The following is an 18,802-nucleotide window of genomic DNA, read 5'->3' as shown; positions in this document are numbered from 1 at the left end:
AATCCAACGCACTTGAACTTACACATCTCTTCATAAGAGCTATAGAAATAAAAATGAATAAATAAATTTAATAAGTCGTTTGCAGCTTACTTCCTTCTGGATATTATGTAGCTTTGAAAAACAAACTCAATGGTGTGCCCTCAATGCGCCGCATCGAAATCATTCAAAGTCGGAAAAGTTAAGCGGCGAATAAACCGCCCTTCATCGAAATCATCGCTTTGCTTAATTGGATTTCGGTCGGGTGGGCTTAAGACGAGGCGAAACCGCGCGAATCTGTATACATGTACTGCCAAGTACACTGGAGCTTGATCGAAACTGAACGGATAATGTCGCGCGGGCCGCTTTTGTTATTTGTATATAGTTTCACAGGCGCACTCGCAACACATTGCCATTGTTAACAATTGACAATCGCATTCACAGTACGTCCATTGATTCAGCCGAGAGGATTGAATGCCGTTGATATCTATTTGCTCGCGTCATATGATGTAAATAAACAGAATAACTCCCTGACAATACAGTTATAAACGGCGCAACCCATCGAAAAAACTTCGATTAAAATAGTAGAAATATATACACCGCCGGTGGAAAGATGCCTTACAAAATTACTTTTAAAGTTACTTGAAAAATAGACTGATTTATAAAGTTTTGTAATATAAGTTTTGTGGTCTGTGTATATATCGCGCGAACGTGTGCGACTGCGAGGGGAGAGGTAAAATAAAACGCCTAGGTCTGATGAATCGAGTAGAATTTTTTGTGCACTCATCTGTGAAATTTGTCAGAATAAAAGTTTTATATTATTCCTATGTGTAGTTTCTCGATACTTACGTGTGTTGGCCTTTTTTACATACACACGTGCGTAGAATACAATGCAGGCTTAGGTACGAATTTATTTCGATACGCCTGTGTATAAAATAAAAATCCAACTTTAGCATTGTGCACATTCGCGTGTAACGAACTCGAATTTATTTTCGAAAAATAAGTAGACTGCGTATATACCCTTTTACGTGCGCGCAGATATTTTTCCCTGCAATCGTTCTGCATGTATTTCTGCGTGGTATATACATTTTTGCAAAAAAAAGGAAGAAGGATCATCCGGAATCGAATCCAATAAGAATCTTCTTGAACTTATCTTTGTCTCCTAACTTCTTATTTTATTTCCTGGCACACCACCGCAATAAAAAAAAACGCCAGACAAGAACTGCAGATATCTCAAGAAGCGACGATGCGCATAGAAGACGTAGTAATGAGATTCGAAAAGGAGCTTCGCACTTCATGCCTGTCTTGCCAGTTAAGTGAACGAGCAAAGCTCTGCACGTTTCATGGCGTCGAATCGTGTATTAAAAAAAAAGGCGAGATTTTCGTCGGGACATCTTGAGACAAAGAAAAGAAGAGCTAGCACCTTTGCCTCTGCCAAAAAATCTGCGCATTTCTTTCAAAATTGTGGCACTTTTCTTCATTGAATTTGAGCTGCCACATAGCTCTATGATTTACCGTTATATTTTTACTTTTTCTAAAATAAAATATTTCCAGATCAAAAATGCGGTCGAATGATCGGTTTATTTTCATTACATTTTAATGAGGTTCATTTTTTAAAAGATTAATGATATTAAAATGTGGAATGGGTGGAACCTCCGTTAGTCTCCTGCGCGAGTTGTTTATCAAGTCATGCAAAAGCTATTGACGTTCCTGGCCACCCGAATGTTTGCTCAATTATTTCAAAATCGATACAGTTTCACTGGGCAATCAACTGAGATCGACGCTCGTGTACATTCGTAGGCTGAGCAGTATGGAAAATAAAATACCGATATTTGTTTTGGCTACACCATTGCATCAAGATAATTAAAACAATAAAATAAATCAATTCATAAAATGACTCGATTTCCTTCATACAATATATTGAAGACCAGTATTAATTTTATTACAAAAAATAATATTAGAATACAAACTCATTTGCTTTCAGTATTTTTTTTATTTATGATTTTTTTTTTTTTTTTTTTGATGATTAAAAAATAAGTATCGTTGGTTTAGATGTGAATTTTTAACAAATTTTATAATCATATTTTTAATTTTGGTAATGTGTATCATATGAATAGAAAGAAAAAATATGTATCAATGTCGAGAGATTGCAAAAAAAAATATAATTGAGAATTATACAGCGAAAAATAGTATCGATGTAATATCCTTAAGTCCCCACGAAAATTACTGAGTAAGGAATGTCTCGAAAGACTAAATAAGTTTTGCTATAACCCTATAATATCGAAATTGCAGGGTAAAATACTGAAATCCATTAAATACACTCAAAATGTATTGAGCATTAGACGCCAATGGTTTCTTCTTCAAAAAATATTAACAACATAAGTATCAGCCTTATGACGAATCACACGTGAGAAATTCATTTTTCTAGATGTACTTGTAAGATGAAATGGCAAAAACAGCATACTTTTGGACGTTGTCAACTAAAAGTAAATCGTACTATTAGAAAGCAGTTTAGTTAAAATATTTTGAGTGTACCAGAAAAATGAAATACTTACCGAAACTGCTATTATTTATTTTACGCTTCATCAAATCCGCCAGGATATTTGAAGAAACACGTTTGTAATCCTCATCGTTTTTAAGAAGTAAAGTGGAACGATAATAATCGACTATTGGCTTCAAAATATCATGAATTTGCTCCTCTTTTTCTTCATTACTAGGTGTATAGGAATCTTTATGGTCAACATATTCATCAAAAAGAAATTCGCCATTCTCATCGACGTATATTTTATCAAACTTTTCTGTTTCGGCACTTTTAACATCGAAGTTTAAATGGCCCATGCCGGGATCTGCGAAGTAAGATACTTCGATTTCCGTATTTTGCTTTGGCGAGTCAAGATCAGTGATGTAATGGAAATTTTCGTCAAATTCAAATGAATTATATTTAGTGTCATTATCTCCCGAATCTTGTTCTACCCTTGAGTTTATTGATTTAGTTTCCGAAAATTCGAATTCATCAAATATCGACTCGTTACTACCTTCTAACTTTGATTTTTTCATTAAAACTTCCTCGTCTAAAACGTTTGAAATAGAATGTTCCCTTTTTGAATGATCAAATTTCTTGAAGGTATCGTTTTGAATTATAATGCGCTTCGATTTTACAGAGGAATTTATGTTTTTCTGAAGCGATTCAAGGTATTTATCATTAAAATCTGAAGGTGGTGTTTCATATACTGTTTCTTGGGAATAATACACTGTCCCCTGAGTTTCGACCTCGTCGTCATAATTAACAAGTTTGGATGCAACCGTTAATTTATCCAGATAGTTTACAAGATTCGAGTACGAAGGTTTAATCAGATCGTATTCACTAGTGCTTGATTCAGCTTTTTCTTTTGTAGTTGATTCGTCAAAGTTTGTGTTTGGTATGAACTCTTTTACATTCGGGATATTTTCCGAATCCTCATCAAATAATTCACTCAAAATATTGTTTTTCGTTGCTTTCTTGATATCTGTAAGCTAAGCACGACATTTAAAATGACTTTTAAACCCTAAAAACATTAAATTTAAACCATTTTTTACCTTTTCAGCCACTAAATATTTATATTTTATAAGTTTTTTTGACGAATCAAATGCTTGGAATTCGAAATTTTTAGCTACTTCACTAGCTGAGTTTAGTAATCTTTTTTTCAAATCAATCGAGCACTTGGAGCTTTGAATATTTTCCATCAAAGCTTCTATCATTCTCGATCGAAAATACACTCGTAGCTGTAAGCAAATAAAAATATCTATAAGGTATTCAGTACAAAACACTTGTTTGCGAATTAAATTATTATGCAAACTAATGGAGTTATAATTTTCACTTTTGAATAGAAAATGTCCATCCCCCTTTTTGCTCGGGCAAAGTGGTACAAACAATTTTTCATAATTCATGATTTAATTAGTAACAATATAAGTACCTCTGAAGTTGATTCATCTTTTTCATCGTCAATGGATTTATTCGATGTATTGAGCTCAGCCGACAAGTTCCACGTGTCTATATTTTCTTTATCAGACGAAGACATCGTAAGTTGAGTGCCCACCTTCAAATATAATCAATGTTAGAAAAGTGTAAAATTTAGAATTTCGATTTAGAACTTTCAGGTTTTAAATTTCAACTTATCATTGTTGCCAATATTAACAAAAGTAAATCTTAATAATTAATTTAAGGCTTTTTTACGAAACAAATAATGTTTTCCAACAACTACAAATGTCTCTAAAGTAATATAGATAGATTATCAAAGCATGAAACAATCCATGCAACAATTCTGAATCTACAATATTTAACCAACTGCCAATATTTACGTTAATTTTTCCATAACTGATTCGAAAAAATCGATATTCACGAAACCTTTTGCAATCGCTACCTTAAAATATCTAACGAATAAAAGGGAAACTTTTGAACGAATCGGAACATTGCAATGTGATGCCCCCTTTAATGAGTTTCTCTAAACAAGGCTTTCATATGCTTTGGTCACTATTGAAAGTTTAATAGCAAAGTTGTGATGACGTTTGGAAAGTTTAGATTTCAGAATACAAAAAAATATCCATGTATTGACCACTACGAAATTCAACGCAAAAACTTACCAACGAAAGGTTACCTTGATTCGATTTTTCAAACATAAAAATCCGTTACATTGATCTATTGAACTGCTGATGAAATGTTTATCTTGCACCAAAAAATAATAGATGAGAATTGTCAATGTAAATTGTGACTGTCACTACTAACACCGGAACTTGAGTCACTCTACACAATACAGTATTTTATTTATGCTTTCCTGATCATTTTAGCAGGTTAACGTAAACGTTCGAAAATCGAAAACATTGTCAAACTGTTAGTGAGTGATCGTACGGTCAACCAATCGCTCGATACTGACAAGTTTTACTCTGATCTCCGTATACTCGTCTACGTGTCTAGTTGGTGTTTACTTATTATGACAATCAAATAGCATGATGAATTCTAGTTTTCGGAGAATCATTCTGAAATATCAAACTTTATATGAAGTGCAGATTATGAGGTATAAATAAAGGTTCAGAGCCATTATGTTCCACTGATTTTATTGATTTGAAGCATTGTAATACAAAATTCAATTTCAACTTTATAATCGTCTTTTCACGGTCACGCAATAATCATTTTTATTTTATCTTTTTAATATAACTCTAATAATTTCTTCTGCAGGTAGGATCAGTACCTATCATTTATATGTTATAACTTAAGCTGGTTTTGTTACAGCACATTTTTTTTTTTTTTTTACACACATACTTTCGTTTAAAGTATAAGTTGGAGCATCTTTCCTAGTTAATTTGAAAGACCTTTTCAGGCTGGTCAATACTATCCCTACAAATTTTCTATTAATTATTTAATTTTTTAATCTTGTTCACAGTTACATAAATGTAAAATGTATATTTTATCAAATTATACATTGTAATTTGTACCTAAATGTATGAATATGAATCCATATATAAAATCACTTACATGTTTTAGATATCAAATTTATTTAATCATTTCAACTTCATTTTACATTTAATTCTCTTATCACCTTTGAGACAGATAAATTACTTAATTTGTATAACTGATTTTGATCATGACTTTGACGTACGTCCAATTTAATTATAAAAATTTATAATAAATGTTATGGTTGAAAACTTTTAATGTTTAGGACAATATTCTTGAATGAAAATAAAGTTACTGGAAAGATAAAAGCTATTTAAAATTGCCATTTCCAAACTTGATAATTGCCTGTAGGGTTGACAATTAATTATAGATGTCTTACACTTGAATATAAAAAAAACGGTTCAATATTAAAATAATTTTATCGTGATATTTTTTTAATGCCATTGTTCAAGTGATACTCTGAATAGTTTTATTCATTTTTTGCATAAAATTTTTAGTTTTAAATTGCACTCGATAATTGAAATATTAAATAAACCTTTCATTATACAGAAATTATTTAAAAAATAAACGATTGTATCTTAAAACAATGTGTAAAAAAGCTATGGTATCAATTTAAATCATGCATACACAATAAATATTTCTTTATACTTGGTAAATCAATATCTAACTGATCCATCCCGAGAAAATTTTTTTTGCTGCGATTGAAACTAATAGACTGTATAATTTATTCATTTCAAAAAACCATAATAATAAAATATTTATGATTGAAAATTAATATCGATTTTATCTTTATATACTCCCTTGCTTACATTTATGAAAATCTTGAAGCATTAGAGCAAATATTACATTTTAATTTTTGAAATGAACATTTTATAGACATTACAATGAATTATGACACTTGTATTTTGAATCATATATATGTACAAAACATATAACTTAATTTTAGTACAAGACTCTTTCTACAATTGACAATACATTACTAACGACAATGAGCACATTGAGGCAAAAAATGTACAGCTTCATTCAATCTTCCAAAATTAATATTAGTTTTGAGATGTCGTAGCCAGTGTGAAAATTCTTTCAAACATATTTCAAAATTATTACTGAATAATTATCAGAAGACTGTACTATTCATTACTTCACAATAGAGATTTTGTTGAAAAATAGTCAGAAATCTGATAGTATGTATGAAAATGGTCATTTTTACATTGGCCGGTCTTTGAAATTAATTCATAGACTAATTTGTTTGTGTAAGCAAATTGTTACATGTATAAGTAATTTGTTTGGAAGCATAGGCATAAATCAAGGGTTTTAACATTGCATTTTTCTTGTATAACGCATCACATAATTAAACTAACTGTACATTCACAACCGTTCGAATACCCGATAATATCAACATATTTAATATAGGACCAAAAAGACATTAATAAAGAAATCTGTCGGTCCCGAAAACTTAAAATAACATTGTATGATAATTTTTCCTTTTTTTTATATTTTATAGATTATGCATGTCGTTGATAATGAATGAAAGTCCCAAAATTACTTTTGATATTCTTACATAAAAATAAATTGATGTAAAGTACAATCTAAAAGATTTTATTTATTTTCAAACCAATAAGTATAGTTGGTTAAATACGAATATATTTATAAAGTAAAATATAGTAAAATATTTATTTAATATAATAGTTGCAGAGATTTTTAACTTAAAAATGTCTGTTCATGTTACAATTTTAAATTTAAAGCCCATATTAAATATATTTCACAGCAATATCATTGTACACGAACTACTTATGCTCATCTCATAACGATTTTTTATTATGCTTGTACTAACTATTTCATCAGTACAACTTAATTTATTAGTTAAAATGAACAAAAATCATTAATTAATGCAGTTGAGACTTTTCAAGCCTCAAATTCTTAAAGTATTATTTTGAAATGTTTTTGCCTACTTACAACAGAAATCGTTAGATCATTCAAATTTTAGTTAGGGCATATGATTAATGAGATAAATTCATTATTGAAATCAATTTTGTAGGTTTCAAGATTTTTTATTTCACTTCCTTTATAAAATTATAATTCTTCATGATAAATATATATATCATTATATTCCAATCATACTAGCCTTATTTATATATTTGTAAATCTACAAAATTGATCTGACAAAAAACGAGTGGCATTCTGAATATATTAAACTTTAAAGGAATTTAGTTGTGATGCATATATTTAAAAAACTTATTTTAAACAATAAAATTACTTCAGAACTCAACTTTATCCTTATCAAATCTCTAAAAATAAATCATTACTCTTGCTAAGTTAACGTTCTTCACTAATGAGAAACGTCGAAAATATTTTTCTCTATTCCATTGCAAGCGGAATTTGACTGTGATGCGCTGATTAGTCAGACAAATAACAAGTCACTGTCAATCACTTAAAATAAACAGAAGGGCTGAATTTTTAAGCCTAACATCTGGTACTTGCTGTAAGAAAAATTCAATTTTTCTGTAGACAATTTATTCTGCGTCTACTATCAAAAAAACAGTCATCAAAGAACCATTAAGTTCTAATCCTTACATGGAAAGAGATGTACTTGATACGTGGTTCATAATCATAATTATTCTTTCTTCTCAGAGACAGCTGGCGCACTGTCACTGGCAGAATTTTCAGTAGCTGGTTTGCCTATAGTTGCTCCATCGAGCTTGTCTTTACTCGATTCTGTCGTGCTATCGGAGTTAGTTTTAGTTGTTTCATCTTTTTTGGCTCCCGACTCAAATTCATGGACAGCATTGGTCTTAGAATCGTTGGTATTATTTTCTGATTTTTCATTTTTATCGGCCTTTACGTTATTAGACGTTTCATCTTTTTTATCTTCTTTCGTCGAATCATCTTTGCTGAAAATTCATCACTCAATTAATAATCTATCGAATTATTTTTTGTGCCTTATTTTAAAAATTAAAAATAGCAATATTGTGAGAGTGTAAAATGAAAGATTTTTTCATCTTTTTTCAGTTTATGTGTTTTTGGATGTAAAATGCTCAAGTCAATTAAACGGGGAATAAAGATTTCATTAAAAATATTATATTGTACCTGTCTTTTTTATTTTCGTTATTAGCTTTGGCATCTTCTTTGTCATTAGCTTCTTCGTCTACCTCCATTTTGGAATCTTCTTTCTTATCATTGTTGGCTTTATTGTTTGAAGATTTGTCATTTTCTTCATCATTCTCATTGGTTTTCTTCGGCCTGCCACGACCACGACCAGTGCTGGGTTTAGGCTCTTTTTTCTCTTTTTTAGGAGGCGATGGAACAACCGGTGTGACAATACCGCGAGCTGAACTGCGTGTGCGCCTTCTTCCTTCTACTTCGGGGCCAGATGAATTCAAGTCCTGTAATAGAAAAATTGATTATTATAAATATTTGTATGATTGACAAATAAACCTCGACTTGTTGAAATTTAAATTATACGGAAGACACAGATTAGTTATTTTTCGTCTCGTGAAAATTTATTCATTTGATTGTACCCGAAGATTTACATACATTGTATTCTATTTTTCATGAGAAGTTTCGTTTTTTACGTATATAATCAACGATTTATTTAATACCAATTCAGTACACAGTTTAAAGACCGAGTTAAGAAATATTTATCTATGGTATAGCACGAAGTAAACCGTATCGATGAATTTTTTCCGTTTATCGTTTTTGTATCGCCTAATACCTATTTTTCAAGTCAACCAGTCTATGTTCTTGCAATGTGCTTGAATTAAAAAAAAAATATTTACCTTTATGATCATATTGGCTTCTTGGGCTGTCTTTTCTAAGGTTGATAACCTTTTGGTGCCTCGTCTGCCTTTGGTCACTGGCTTTTCATCCTGAACTTCCTCCTACAAAAAAATCAATATATTAGTAATTTAATAAGTTATACGTTTCAGACTCATTTTTCAGGAAATTGAAAAGTCCGAAATCCAAATTTTTCTAAATTAGTCTAAAAATCAACTTTTAAATCCGTTTTTACGAAACTAAAACTAAATATTTTATTAGAAGGCTTTTAGTTTTATTTTTATGGTCGTCGGGACACCGTAGAGCTTAGGAAAAAAAATAAACAATAAAAATTTTTAGAGAGCTGGATTGGAAAAATTATTTTTAGTCTAGTTTGGTCATCCTCTTGAGATCAAAATTTAAACGCAATTGGTAATTTGTCAAGGACGCACCTTTTTTAATTTTCGGATCACAACGCGAGGTTGTAATTTCATCAACTTGAAATCCCACATAATGGATCAGAAAGAGGCTATCGTAAAATAAATTATTAATAAAAAAATGTTTGTCTATAACTTCACGGCGCGGACAGCGAGAAATGGCGGGAAACGCGACAGCTAGCTAACTTCTGCACGCGCCGCGGAACACTCGTGCTTATCCCTTCTGTAATATTGGAGTTGCAGCGTCTCGGGAGAATAATGGTATAGACTCGTCTTACCGATTTTGAGACGACGTATTATAATGAAGCATTTATCAAAGTAACACGAAGCTATGCTTAGAATTATTTTTTTCGTGTTCTTTCGGCGTGAATTAAAATGTTTTGAAGTTCTAGACGGAGTGCAGAGATCAAATGTTTATTTCCGAGTCTCAGGTTGCTAGTTGCGTAGTTTTCAAAACCAAATTTGAAATGATCAAATGTAGTTTAATTAAGGATCGCTGCAGAGATTTTTCGAGATTGATCAGTCCTACTCATCGAAATTATAGATCAATGAGACTCGAAATTTATCTCAATCGTTCGAGGTCCCCTGAATTGCGAGCAATTATACACGCGAGTTCAACATGTCACAGTCGGTAGTTTTTTTTTACTGTATCAAGTTCTATTTGTCAAGGTTTTCTCCTTGCATTATACGACTTATATATAATGTAGACTGAACTATTTTTAGAATTAAATTTAGAAGAAAAAAATAAGCGCTCAGAAACTTGGTGCGGTTGCAGCGGAGAGGCATAATACATCTTATTTGAAATTCATATCATGTCCTAAAGGTAAGCGAAGCGCGCGTTTGTCAAAGTCTACAGTTTGTAAGCAACGCGCCGAGCTGCAGACTGCAGATTGACAAGAGTCACAATACGCGCACGCGAGGCAATGTACGCCGAAGGAAGCGGCTACCACCGCTGCTGCGTATGTGTGAGCGCGCGTCAGTCATTATTGCGTACTTTGGCCGAAATGTCCAACGAATTCGCGTTCGCGTATTATGTACGCGCTGTATAAAGTATACATACATACGACACTTAGATAAAACAGAGTCGCGACCCGCGGAGAGCGCAGGAAGCACACGCGGGCGCAATAGAGCGCGAACGACGACGCATACACACATACACGAGTGCCTGCGCTTATACTGCTGCTGCATCATCGCCTTGTAGCGTGCTCCGCGCGGCATTGGAATATCCCCCCGCGACTGTCACGCGAGCGCGGCCAATGCCGTCACACATACATATGCAGGCGAACGATCGAAAAAACTGAGAGAAAAATGCATTTAAGCTGCATCGTCGCATCAAACTACGTCTCGGGCTGGATCTTATCGATGCGACGCTCCGAGTCGTTCGCGTCCTATCGATGCAAAAGCGATGCATCGTTGCAACCCGACGCAGCACAGTGTGTTATTATGCGTATATGTATCGGGAGACCCACGCGCGCATCAAAGACGCGCCAATGATTCGGCGGCGTACGTGATCGTTGCCGGCTGCGCCGCCGCCGCCACCGTTTTCACCCGAGTAGAGCGAGGCACACTCTTTCTGCCACACGCAATAGAGCGTCGGCAAGAAAAAAATATGAGCCGCCGTTAGAAAAATAATCGCGACTCACGGCAGGTCGAGAGTCGCGCGAAAAAATTCACGTTCTCGACAGACGTTTTTTCGTATACATTATGTGTACACACAAGTCGAGAAAAACAACAGGTCGGCCATGTTGGATAGTCTTGGGCGCCGCCGACTGCTGCTGGTGCTGCTGATCTGCACTGCGCTGCGCGGTTGCCCTAACCCCCAAACCAGACTCGATCGGCGCTCGACGCGGCGGGCAATCATGGTCACGGTGCATACTGTACACACGAAGAATAATAATAACAATAGACGCTGTTGACGGGTGGCGAGCGCGCCGACCCGAGAGAAAGAAACGCGCGTCCAAGCGGAGGTATACGGACGCATCGGGCGAAGAGAAGAAAAATCGTAGCGAGGCACAATGATGGCACAACAACAGAGGAGCCGAGCCGAGAGCGTAGGCGTAGACAGGAGAAGAACGGCGCGAATCTTCGGGTCGCCGGCGCGCACGCGGACAGGAGAGCAGCACAGCAGTCAGGCAGGCCGGCGGCGGCGGCGACCGACCGACCAGTGGTGGAGGGGCCTCCTCGTTCTCATCCGCACCGCATCGTGTGTATACATATCCTACGGCATAACACTCGCGCCGTCGTCGTCGTCGAATACATAATACATCGAGAGTCGGAGTCGAAAGCGAACGCGGGGCGGCACGTACACAAATAATAATACACGAGCGAGAGTGGCATGCAAGTTGTGGTGCTCCGTATTACCTTCTTATCGACGCCATCGTCGAGCGCGACCGGGGCCGCGCTGCTGTTGTTTTCACTCTTGGTCTCGGCCGACATCCTAATGTATATTATATAGCTCTGCGCAAAAAGAGGTTTCTCTCGTCGTTGATAAAATATCACACACAGCACAGAAACTGATGATCGATCAAGACGCGCTATCTGCTACCTACTGGCGCCGCTACTGCTGCTGCTGCTGCTGGCAACTCAAAACAAGCACTATATACCGCGCGCGCGATGCCGTCTCTCTCTCTCTCTCTCTCTTTCTCTCTCTTGAGCACGAGTCGGAGTTGCACACCACTACCACCACACGACGCTACTTCACCGAAATATGCTGCGCCTGCTTAGCGCTCTGGCTTATAGTTCGCTCGCAGATATATGTAAGCGCACACCGACTACTACTTTGCAACGTATGTAGGTGTCGTACACGCACACGCACACATATGAATACGCATTGAATTGTAAGCTATTGGCTGTATATGTGCGCGATGTTATGATGATCCGCCGCTAATAGTCGGCTGTGTAGTCGGCTAATCGGAGACTCGGGGAGGTAGAAGAAATCCGTTTTTGAACGAGCTGTAACACGCAAATTTTATCGAGATGAAAATAACAAGTTGACTTGGTTGAGAGGCTCTATGCCTGTATTATTGCGCGAACGATGAATACGATATGTAATATGGACCTTTGCGTTTCTTCTGCGTTCGCGCGGCGATACTCACCGATAAGAGAAATAGATAATGGTCGGTTACGTATATCGCAAGAAAACGCACTACTCGCCGATGCGGCGCGCTCTCTCTGGCAGACTTTGCGCAATGAGGAGGGCCTATAACTACTCGTTTCTCGCTCTCTTTTTCTCGACTCGCGACTCAGCACGTATGTATATAATACGGTCTGATACGCTGCACTCAGTTCGGAGCAGCTTTGGTGCGTAGTACAACGATCGACTCGTATCTCTATATAGTTATATGCCTCTCTGCGCCGTTCTGTATTATGTATATCAGTGTGTTGCAGAAAGTGTCGTCGTCGCTGCACGAAAAACGCCAGAACTCGACGGTCGACTTTGTGCGAACTGACCGGCCGCTCTTCTCATCCTTTACAAATGTGCATGTATACTAACACATACAGACTGCACGCGATCTACAATTTGATTCGCGCAGTCGCGCGCGCTCTCGCCTGCAGTACATGTGCACTTTGCAGCTTGTTCTCTGTGCCTCTTTGGACGTATAGACGCGCGCTTGCGGTACGAGCCCGCAGTCGAACTTGCATTGTGTATAAAAGCGAAGCCTGCAGGCCATACCAGTAGAGTAGACAACTCATGCAGCGCACTGGCACAACCAAAACAAACGGTCTCAAGGCTCAACCGTCCAACGAGCTTCGTTGATAGATGCGCGCGCAACTTGTTTGTTTGTCCGCGCCAACCACCAACGGTCCAATCCAGCGATCGGTCGCGAGCTTCGAAAAAAACTTGCGCTGCCCATGTTTACGCAAGTTTTTTTATGAACTATTTTTGCGAAAGCTGAAACAATCGACACCGGCTGGATTTTAGCCTTTTCAAAAATCCCATTTAGCCCAAACGATACGCGCACCCAGGTCACTGCATTTGGCATATATTTTGCGAATTTGTATCGTCGCGTTGGTGCGGCGAAAATGGCGGTGACATACGGTCGTCGTCTTATGAAGCTGCGTCGGTCACATGATAATGTATAGTATACACCGTACGGTACTGTACAGACAGGAGCCATTTACAATTCGCATAATACGAAAATGAAACGCGCCAAATCTGTTGAACAGTGTAGTTACATTGCAACATGCTTTAGCGTGCGTTTTAGAAATGAGATTTATCGTTTTTTTCGACATCAAGAAATATTTAATTAAAATGATTAAAACAGTAAATTATTTACTCATCAAACGATTGTGCCATTCTTAAATAACAAAAAACGTATCAACTCTTTTGTCAACAACTTATGCTACTTGAACAGGAAGATCATCTTTAAAACCACAATATTTTTTTTTAAATAATAACTTAATCTAAAATATAAATGAATCTGTTTCAACTTAATGAATTAGAATACAGTTTAAAGTTTAAAATATATTTAATGGTTTAATTTTTTACAGTATACAAAAATATTATAAATTTGTCGTTAATTCATTCATGTGTAATTTTTTTTTTTTAACTTTTCAAAACAATTAATCTAAGATTTATCTATATACAGTTTTAATTAATTAATTTAGTTAAAAGTAAGCTAGCGACTTTCTACGAACGTACCTGTACATTGTTCCTACAAATTACTTTAAGATTCATAATACAATAAAACCATAACTTATAATTTTGTCCATTATTTAATTTTAATGATTAGGCATTCGTCTATACCAAAATCTTGCTCTAAAATCATCCGAACATGTTAAGAATGCCGGACTCACTGGAGAATGAACAATCATTCTTACTGGACCATTATGACCCAATGATAACAATTGCTTTCTTGAAGCATTTCTTGAGTTCCAAGCACATAGAGAAGTTGTGGCTTCATCAGGGAACATAACATAATCCTCTGTATGATTGAAAATAGCTTGAGCTTTGTGCTCTTGTTTGCCAGTTGTTCCAGCACCCGTGTAAGCTATTAAACATCTGCTGGTAGATAACTCCCAAAGTTTGATGAGAGAATCTTTACCCGATGATAAAAGATACTGTAAATGGAAAAACATATTAAATACTGCAATGTAAGATTCTATTAAAATATAAATTAGAATAAAAATAAATTTAATCATACCTTTCCATTTCTAGTGAAAGTCACTGAACAAACTTGGTTTCCATCATGTGCTTTGGTAAATGTATTAATACATTTGTTTGATATACCATCCCATAATTTAATCGATCCATCTTTACTAGCTGATGCAAAAATTTTAGCATCAGAACAGTATTTTAAACTTGTTATTCCACCTGTGTGCTGATGACTAGGAAAACTACTGACAAAACACTGAGCAGTATTTACATCGTAAAGTCTTATAACTGGGTGGTTGGTACCAACAACCAGAAAATCACCTGTTGGATGAAATGATAAACACCTGATTTGATCTGCATCAGTGATTGTTCGAAATGCTTTTTTTACACTGGCTTTAGAGTAATCGAACAACTTTACTGTAAAATCCCTACTACCAGATACTAAAATGGGTTCTCTAGGATGAAACTCTAAACAAGTTACTTCTTCCAAATGATCGTATAAAGTTCTTATTACAGGATGTCCACCAGTTTGATCTCCAGGTACTTCTTCAGGTGCTGATTTAGCTAACATTCTGTCAACATCTAGAATTTTAATTGATGCATCTACAGAGCCAGTAGCAATTAATTGACCATCTGCAGAAAATGCACCAGCACGACAATTTCCTTTATGAGATGTCACGTAGGCAGTTTCATACTGAGCTGGTTCTGGGGCTTGGACTGTTGCCTCTGTTTCAAATTCTAAATCTAATCCTGGTCCAAGAGTGTTCTCTGCTGAAAACGTTGATCCATGATTGTTTTCTTTTTTTGATCTGTCTGGCTCATGAGCCATTCCAATCAGCATCAGATGCAATAATCTATCTGATGGTGGACAGGGTGGTTCGGACTGAATTAGATTTGAAAGTTGTACAGCTATCGCCTGATGCCCATCATAAAATAATTGGCTGAAAATGTTTTAATTGTAAATTTTAAAGGAAATAATTAAAAATAAAAAATTATGTACCTAAGGAGCGAAAAAATTCAGAGTCTCAGGGTACATTTGATTATCCAAAGCAAAGCAGGGGTTTGTATGCTTAAGGTTCTCTTTTTTCCGCTTCGTAGGTGTACTGTTTACATTATTAATCATGAATTTCCAGCAGAAATTGACTTTTAAGTTTAGGCCGGGGAACCGGAAAGGTTAGTTTCAGCTGGGAATGCATGAAAATAAATAAATACATAAAAAACTTACCTTATCATATGCCTATACAGTAACTCTCTGTTTTTTATTATATTTTTGGATTCAACTTCGGAGTCCTTCATGTTTAAATTTTGTTTACTGCAATACTAATAAGACAAAACAATGTAGATGTGTGTAAGAAAAACAAGTCAGCGAATTCGTGCAAACAAGATGATGCTTTAATCTTGATTAAATGCTGAGGTACTTTTAGAATAGGAATTTCAGTAATACCGCAAAACACAGAAAACGAAAAACCTAAGTCACTTTAGCTCTGATGTTCGTCACGACTCACGACTTACGAGCCACGAATCATAACTGCAACACCACAAGACGCTTCAAAAGTAGACAGAAGAACCAAGTCCACGGGCCACCGGTCCCAACTTTTTACTGTTTTATAGCCAAAGCTTAATATAAATTTAAATTATCAAATTGAAGATGTCTTCGAAGTAATTTTTCATCTATTTTAATTAACAAGATTCTGAAGATCAATTTTTTAAAATTTTATTTATAGAATAATATCATAACAAATTGATATTGATATAAATGTAATGTGACACATTAAAAACGATATTTGAAAGCGGTTCTTATATATTCTCAAGATATTATTGAAGAGTCTGCCTTATCGACGTGCGTTAGAAGGACCCATTTCAGGTGCTACCTCATGTCAAATTCTATAACCTAGACATATACAAATTTTATGTTCTAAATGTTTAAGAACATGTATAAGTATGGAGCGTCGCGTTAAAAAACAAACTAGTGTAAATCACATTGTTAAAAAAAGGACACCGCGTCAATCAGCCAAAACAAAAAACGACATCTACGTTGACAACAAAACAAATTTCAAGGTATGTGACTCGTGAAACAACATGTTGATAATACCAAAAGCTTTTTATTCTTGTCAAATTTTTTGACAACGATGTTTTTGTGATTTAATACCGTTTCAATAATATTAAAAATTATAATAATTGAAGGACAAAAATAAATCAATAACTCATCAAATTTTTATTCAGGCATTTTTGAAATTTTGTGAAAAAATTTTCAATTCTGGGTCAAGAGAAGTTATTATTCATGGTCTTGGAAAATCAATTCCTCGTGCATGTGAATTGGCTTTACGTCTTCAATCCATCCATCACAATACTTTGCAGATAGACACTAAAACTTCAACTGTAAAATTAGTTGGTACATAACGCATGAGACAATTCTATTTACTTTTACTTTTTTAATTTTAAAATATTAAAACTATTATAATTTTACAGATGATTGGGAACCAACGAATGATGATGCTGATTTTGAAGTAAACGAAAGAACCAATTCGGCAATCCGCATTAGATTATACAGACTTGTTGCTGTAGGTCCTGAAAAACTTGATAGCTAATTTAATAACATTAAGTAAATATTTTTAATAGTAACTTTTAAAAATTGTGAAGCAGCATTATCTATCATAATGATTTTTTCTCTCAATGAATTAGTTAGCTGGTTAGGCTTGACAGTTTTTGAAATATGGATCAATTTGGTATCTTTGACAATTTTTACTATTTTACTTGCTTTAAAACTAGATGAAATATATTTTGTTGAAAGTTCAGGATGGTGGATCGTATTTTCTCCACTGTTCATTGCAGATGCTTTAAATACTTATTTTTGTGCAATAATTTTTATCAGAATGCACATGGAGGGCATGATGAAAGTTGGTATACTTAGAACATTATGGAGCATGGTTACATTACTTTTACTTTTTGTTTTTAAGTACTTGTTGTGTAAGAAATTAGCTGGACCTAGTAATCTTGATTATTCAGAAGTACTAAGTCCAGTATTTATTCTTCTTCAGTTGATAGCAATAAGGGCTTGTCAACTTCATTGACCTCACGAAGGAAATGTAAGACACTTGTGTCAGCAAAGCATACTTCCATCTCAACCAGTAGCAATTTATATGGATACTGAGTTTATTTCTCACGCAAGGTAACAATAGTGCACAAACATTGTAAGCATAAATTCAATTGAAAGATATCAGGCAAATCTAATTCTTTAGCACAGAATAAGTTTGTTATCCATATAAATTGCTTCAATTGTTAATTTGTATTTGAGTATATTTTTGTTATCCAATATCAGTCAAAATAAAATTATCAATAAAACTGGGGAAAGTAAAAGGAAATGGTATTACCTGTTCTAAATGGGAAATCTCACCATGACTGATGTTATTACATAATTTTAAAAATTTTATTACTTTATTGAGTTTCATAGGAAAAAAATGTATAAATGTAAAAATTCATTCAATACTTTTTTATAACTACTCTGTACAAATGTATTATAGAAGATAATTCAAAAATATGGTTTAAGTGAATACTCGTTTAATTGAATGTCGCCATGTACAAGACACCGATTTGTTATTCGATTTGTAGGATAAAATCAATTATTATTAAATATACAATTTTTTAATGAACTAAAACGACTTTTTTACTTTGTCGATCCTTTGATAAATATTAAATGAGTGCTGATGGTATTAAAAGATTATCGACTTGTTCGGATGTTTTGAAAGGCAATAAATGAAATTCAAGTTTTCGCCAACGATTGCCATATTTATCTTTCATTATGAGAAACTCGAGTGGATGATATTTAATAGATAAATACAGGAGGATTTCAATCGACGCTCGATAAATGGTTCGTATCAAAGAGCTGATACGAACGGATCGAGCATATTTATTTATATTTTCTTTCGCGATTAAATCAAAGAAGATTTTATTAATTCAGTTTCGCATTGAAAGCGAACAGAAAAAGTAGGTCTTTATTGCGTCTCTGAATTATTTCACATTTACCGAGTTTAATTCCGCATCCTTCGCGCTCACACCGCGCGGCAGCGACGAAAAAAAGGGTAGAAAAAACAGGGGGAAAAAAATCAAAAAGCGAAG

The 18,802-nt window shown here is 34.8% G+C and overlaps 5 protein-coding genes across 8 annotated transcripts; 2 read left to right on the top strand and 3 right to left on the bottom strand.

Annotated features, from left to right (window-relative positions):
- Window positions 1–2,069: 2,069 nt before the first annotated feature.
- LOC106652537 lies at window positions 2,070–4,889 on the bottom strand. 2 transcript variants are annotated; one of them, XM_014371543.2, is made up of 5 exons: window positions 4,597–4,889; window positions 3,930–4,052; window positions 3,553–3,738; window positions 2,532–3,489; window positions 2,070–2,456 (listed from the first exon to the last, which is right to left on the bottom strand). In XM_014371543.2, the coding sequence occupies exons 1-5, from the start codon at window positions 4,630–4,632 to the stop codon at window positions 2,401–2,403; spliced, it is 1,359 nt and encodes a 452-aa protein (XP_014227029.1). In that variant the 5' UTR covers window positions 4,633–4,889; the 3' UTR covers window positions 2,070–2,400. The 2 variants fall into 2 exon arrangements, with proteins under 2 accessions (XP_014227029.1, XP_014227030.1); XM_014371544.2 differs by lacking the exon at window positions 4,597–4,889 and adding an exon at window positions 4,315–4,400.
- A 2,718-nt stretch (window positions 4,890–7,607) lies between these two features.
- Window positions 7,608–13,013, bottom strand: LOC106652491 (cylicin-2-like). 3 transcript variants are annotated; one of them, XM_014371482.2, is made up of 6 exons: window positions 12,687–13,013; window positions 11,953–12,543; window positions 9,178–9,279; window positions 8,489–8,784; window positions 7,976–8,292; window positions 7,608–7,881 (listed from the first exon to the last, which is right to left on the bottom strand). In XM_014371482.2, exons 2-5 carry the CDS (start codon window positions 12,025–12,027, stop codon window positions 8,016–8,018), a joined length of 750 nt encoding a protein of 249 aa, XP_014226968.1. In that variant the 5' UTR covers window positions 12,028–12,543; window positions 12,687–13,013; the 3' UTR covers window positions 7,608–7,881; window positions 7,976–8,015. The 3 variants fall into 3 exon arrangements, with proteins under 3 accessions (XP_014226968.1, XP_014226967.1, XP_014226969.1); XM_014371481.2 differs by having other exon boundaries at window positions 7,608–8,292; XM_014371483.2 differs by lacking the exons at window positions 11,953–12,543; window positions 12,687–13,013 and adding an exon at window positions 9,607–9,774 and having other exon boundaries at window positions 7,608–8,292.
- Window positions 13,014–14,108: 1,095 nt separating this feature from the next.
- LOC106652520 (cleavage stimulation factor subunit 1) lies at window positions 14,109–16,220 on the bottom strand. Its single transcript, XM_014371521.2, has 3 exons — window positions 15,912–16,220; window positions 14,736–15,627; window positions 14,109–14,652 (listed from the first exon to the last, which is right to left on the bottom strand). The coding sequence occupies exons 1-3, from the start codon at window positions 15,980–15,982 to the stop codon at window positions 14,314–14,316; spliced, it is 1,302 nt and encodes a 433-aa protein (XP_014227007.1). The 5' UTR covers window positions 15,983–16,220; the 3' UTR covers window positions 14,109–14,313.
- Window positions 16,221–16,515: 295 nt separating this feature from the next.
- LOC106652532 (ribonuclease P protein subunit p20) lies at window positions 16,516–17,293 on the top strand. Its single transcript, XM_014371539.2, has 3 exons — window positions 16,516–16,744; window positions 16,910–17,078; window positions 17,156–17,293. Exons 1-3 carry the CDS (start codon window positions 16,628–16,630, stop codon window positions 17,272–17,274), a joined length of 405 nt encoding a protein of 134 aa, XP_014227025.1. The 5' UTR covers window positions 16,516–16,627; the 3' UTR covers window positions 17,275–17,293.
- Window positions 17,294–17,318: 25 nt separating this feature from the next.
- Window positions 17,319–18,304, top strand: LOC106652531 (transmembrane protein 203). The gene has a single exon (XM_014371538.2). The coding sequence runs from the start codon at window positions 17,344–17,346 to the stop codon at window positions 17,755–17,757; it is 414 nt and encodes a 137-aa protein (XP_014227024.1). The 5' UTR covers window positions 17,319–17,343; the 3' UTR covers window positions 17,758–18,304.
- Window positions 18,305–18,802: the final 498 nt, after the last annotated feature.

The sequence above is a fragment of the Trichogramma pretiosum genome, unplaced genomic scaffold (genome assembly GCF_000599845.2).
Source record: "Trichogramma pretiosum strain Unisexual culture from Peru unplaced genomic scaffold, Tpre_2.0 scaffold26, whole genome shotgun sequence".
Lineage (NCBI taxonomy): Eukaryota > Metazoa > Arthropoda > Insecta > Hymenoptera > Trichogrammatidae > Trichogramma > Trichogramma pretiosum.
The sequence above is the reverse complement of the archived record's forward strand: the minus strand, read 5'-3'. Positions and strand labels throughout refer to the sequence as shown.

Excerpts from the sequence above, each read along its gene's own strand:
- LOC106652537 (XM_014371543.2), bottom strand. The coding sequence starts at position 4,632 with ATGTTTGAAAAATCGAATCAAGGTAACCTTTCGTTG. Across the intron at positions 4,053-4,596 it reads ATCAAGGTAACCTTTCGTTG|GTGGGCACTCAACTTACGAT; the intron begins GTAAGTTTTTGC and ends TTATATTTGAAG. Across the intron at positions 2,457-2,531 it reads AATAAATAATAGCAGTTTCG|TTGACAACGTCCAAAAGTAT; the intron begins GTAAGTATTTCA and ends ATTTACTTTTAG.
- LOC106652491 (XM_014371481.2), bottom strand. The coding sequence starts at position 12,027 with ATGTCGGCCGAGACCAAGAGTGAAAACAACAGCAGCGCGGCCCCGGTC. Across the intron at positions 8,785-9,177 it reads AAGCCAATATGATCATAAAG|GACTTGAATTCATCTGGCCC; the intron begins GTAAATATTTTT and ends TTTCTATTACAG. Across the intron at positions 8,293-8,488 it reads AACGAAAATAAAAAAGACAG|CAAAGATGATTCGACGAAAG; the intron begins GTACAATATAAT and ends ATGAATTTTCAG.
- LOC106652520 (XM_014371521.2), bottom strand. The coding sequence starts at position 15,982 with ATGAAGGACTCCGAAGTTGAATCCAAAAATATAATAAAAAACAGAGAG. Across the intron at positions 15,628-15,911 it reads CTGTATAGGCATATGATAAG|CCAATTATTTTATGATGGGC; the intron begins GTAAGTTTTTTA and ends AAACATTTTCAG. Across the intron at positions 14,653-14,735 it reads CTTTCACTAGAAATGGAAAG|TATCTTTTATCATCGGGTAA; the intron begins GTATGATTAAAT and ends TTCCATTTACAG.
- LOC106652532 (XM_014371539.2), top strand. The coding sequence starts at position 16,628 with ATGGAGCGTCGCGTTAAAAAACAAACTAGTGTAAATCACATTGTTAAA. Across the intron at positions 16,745-16,909 it reads ACAACAAAACAAATTTCAAG|GCATTTTTGAAATTTTGTGA; the intron begins GTATGTGACTCG and ends ATTTTTATTCAG. Across the intron at positions 17,079-17,155 it reads TTCAACTGTAAAATTAGTTG|ATGATTGGGAACCAACGAAT; the intron begins GTACATAACGCA and ends ATAATTTTACAG.
- LOC106652531 (XM_014371538.2), top strand. The coding sequence starts at position 17,344 with ATGATTTTTTCTCTCAATGAATTAGTTAGCTGGTTAGGCTTGACAGTT.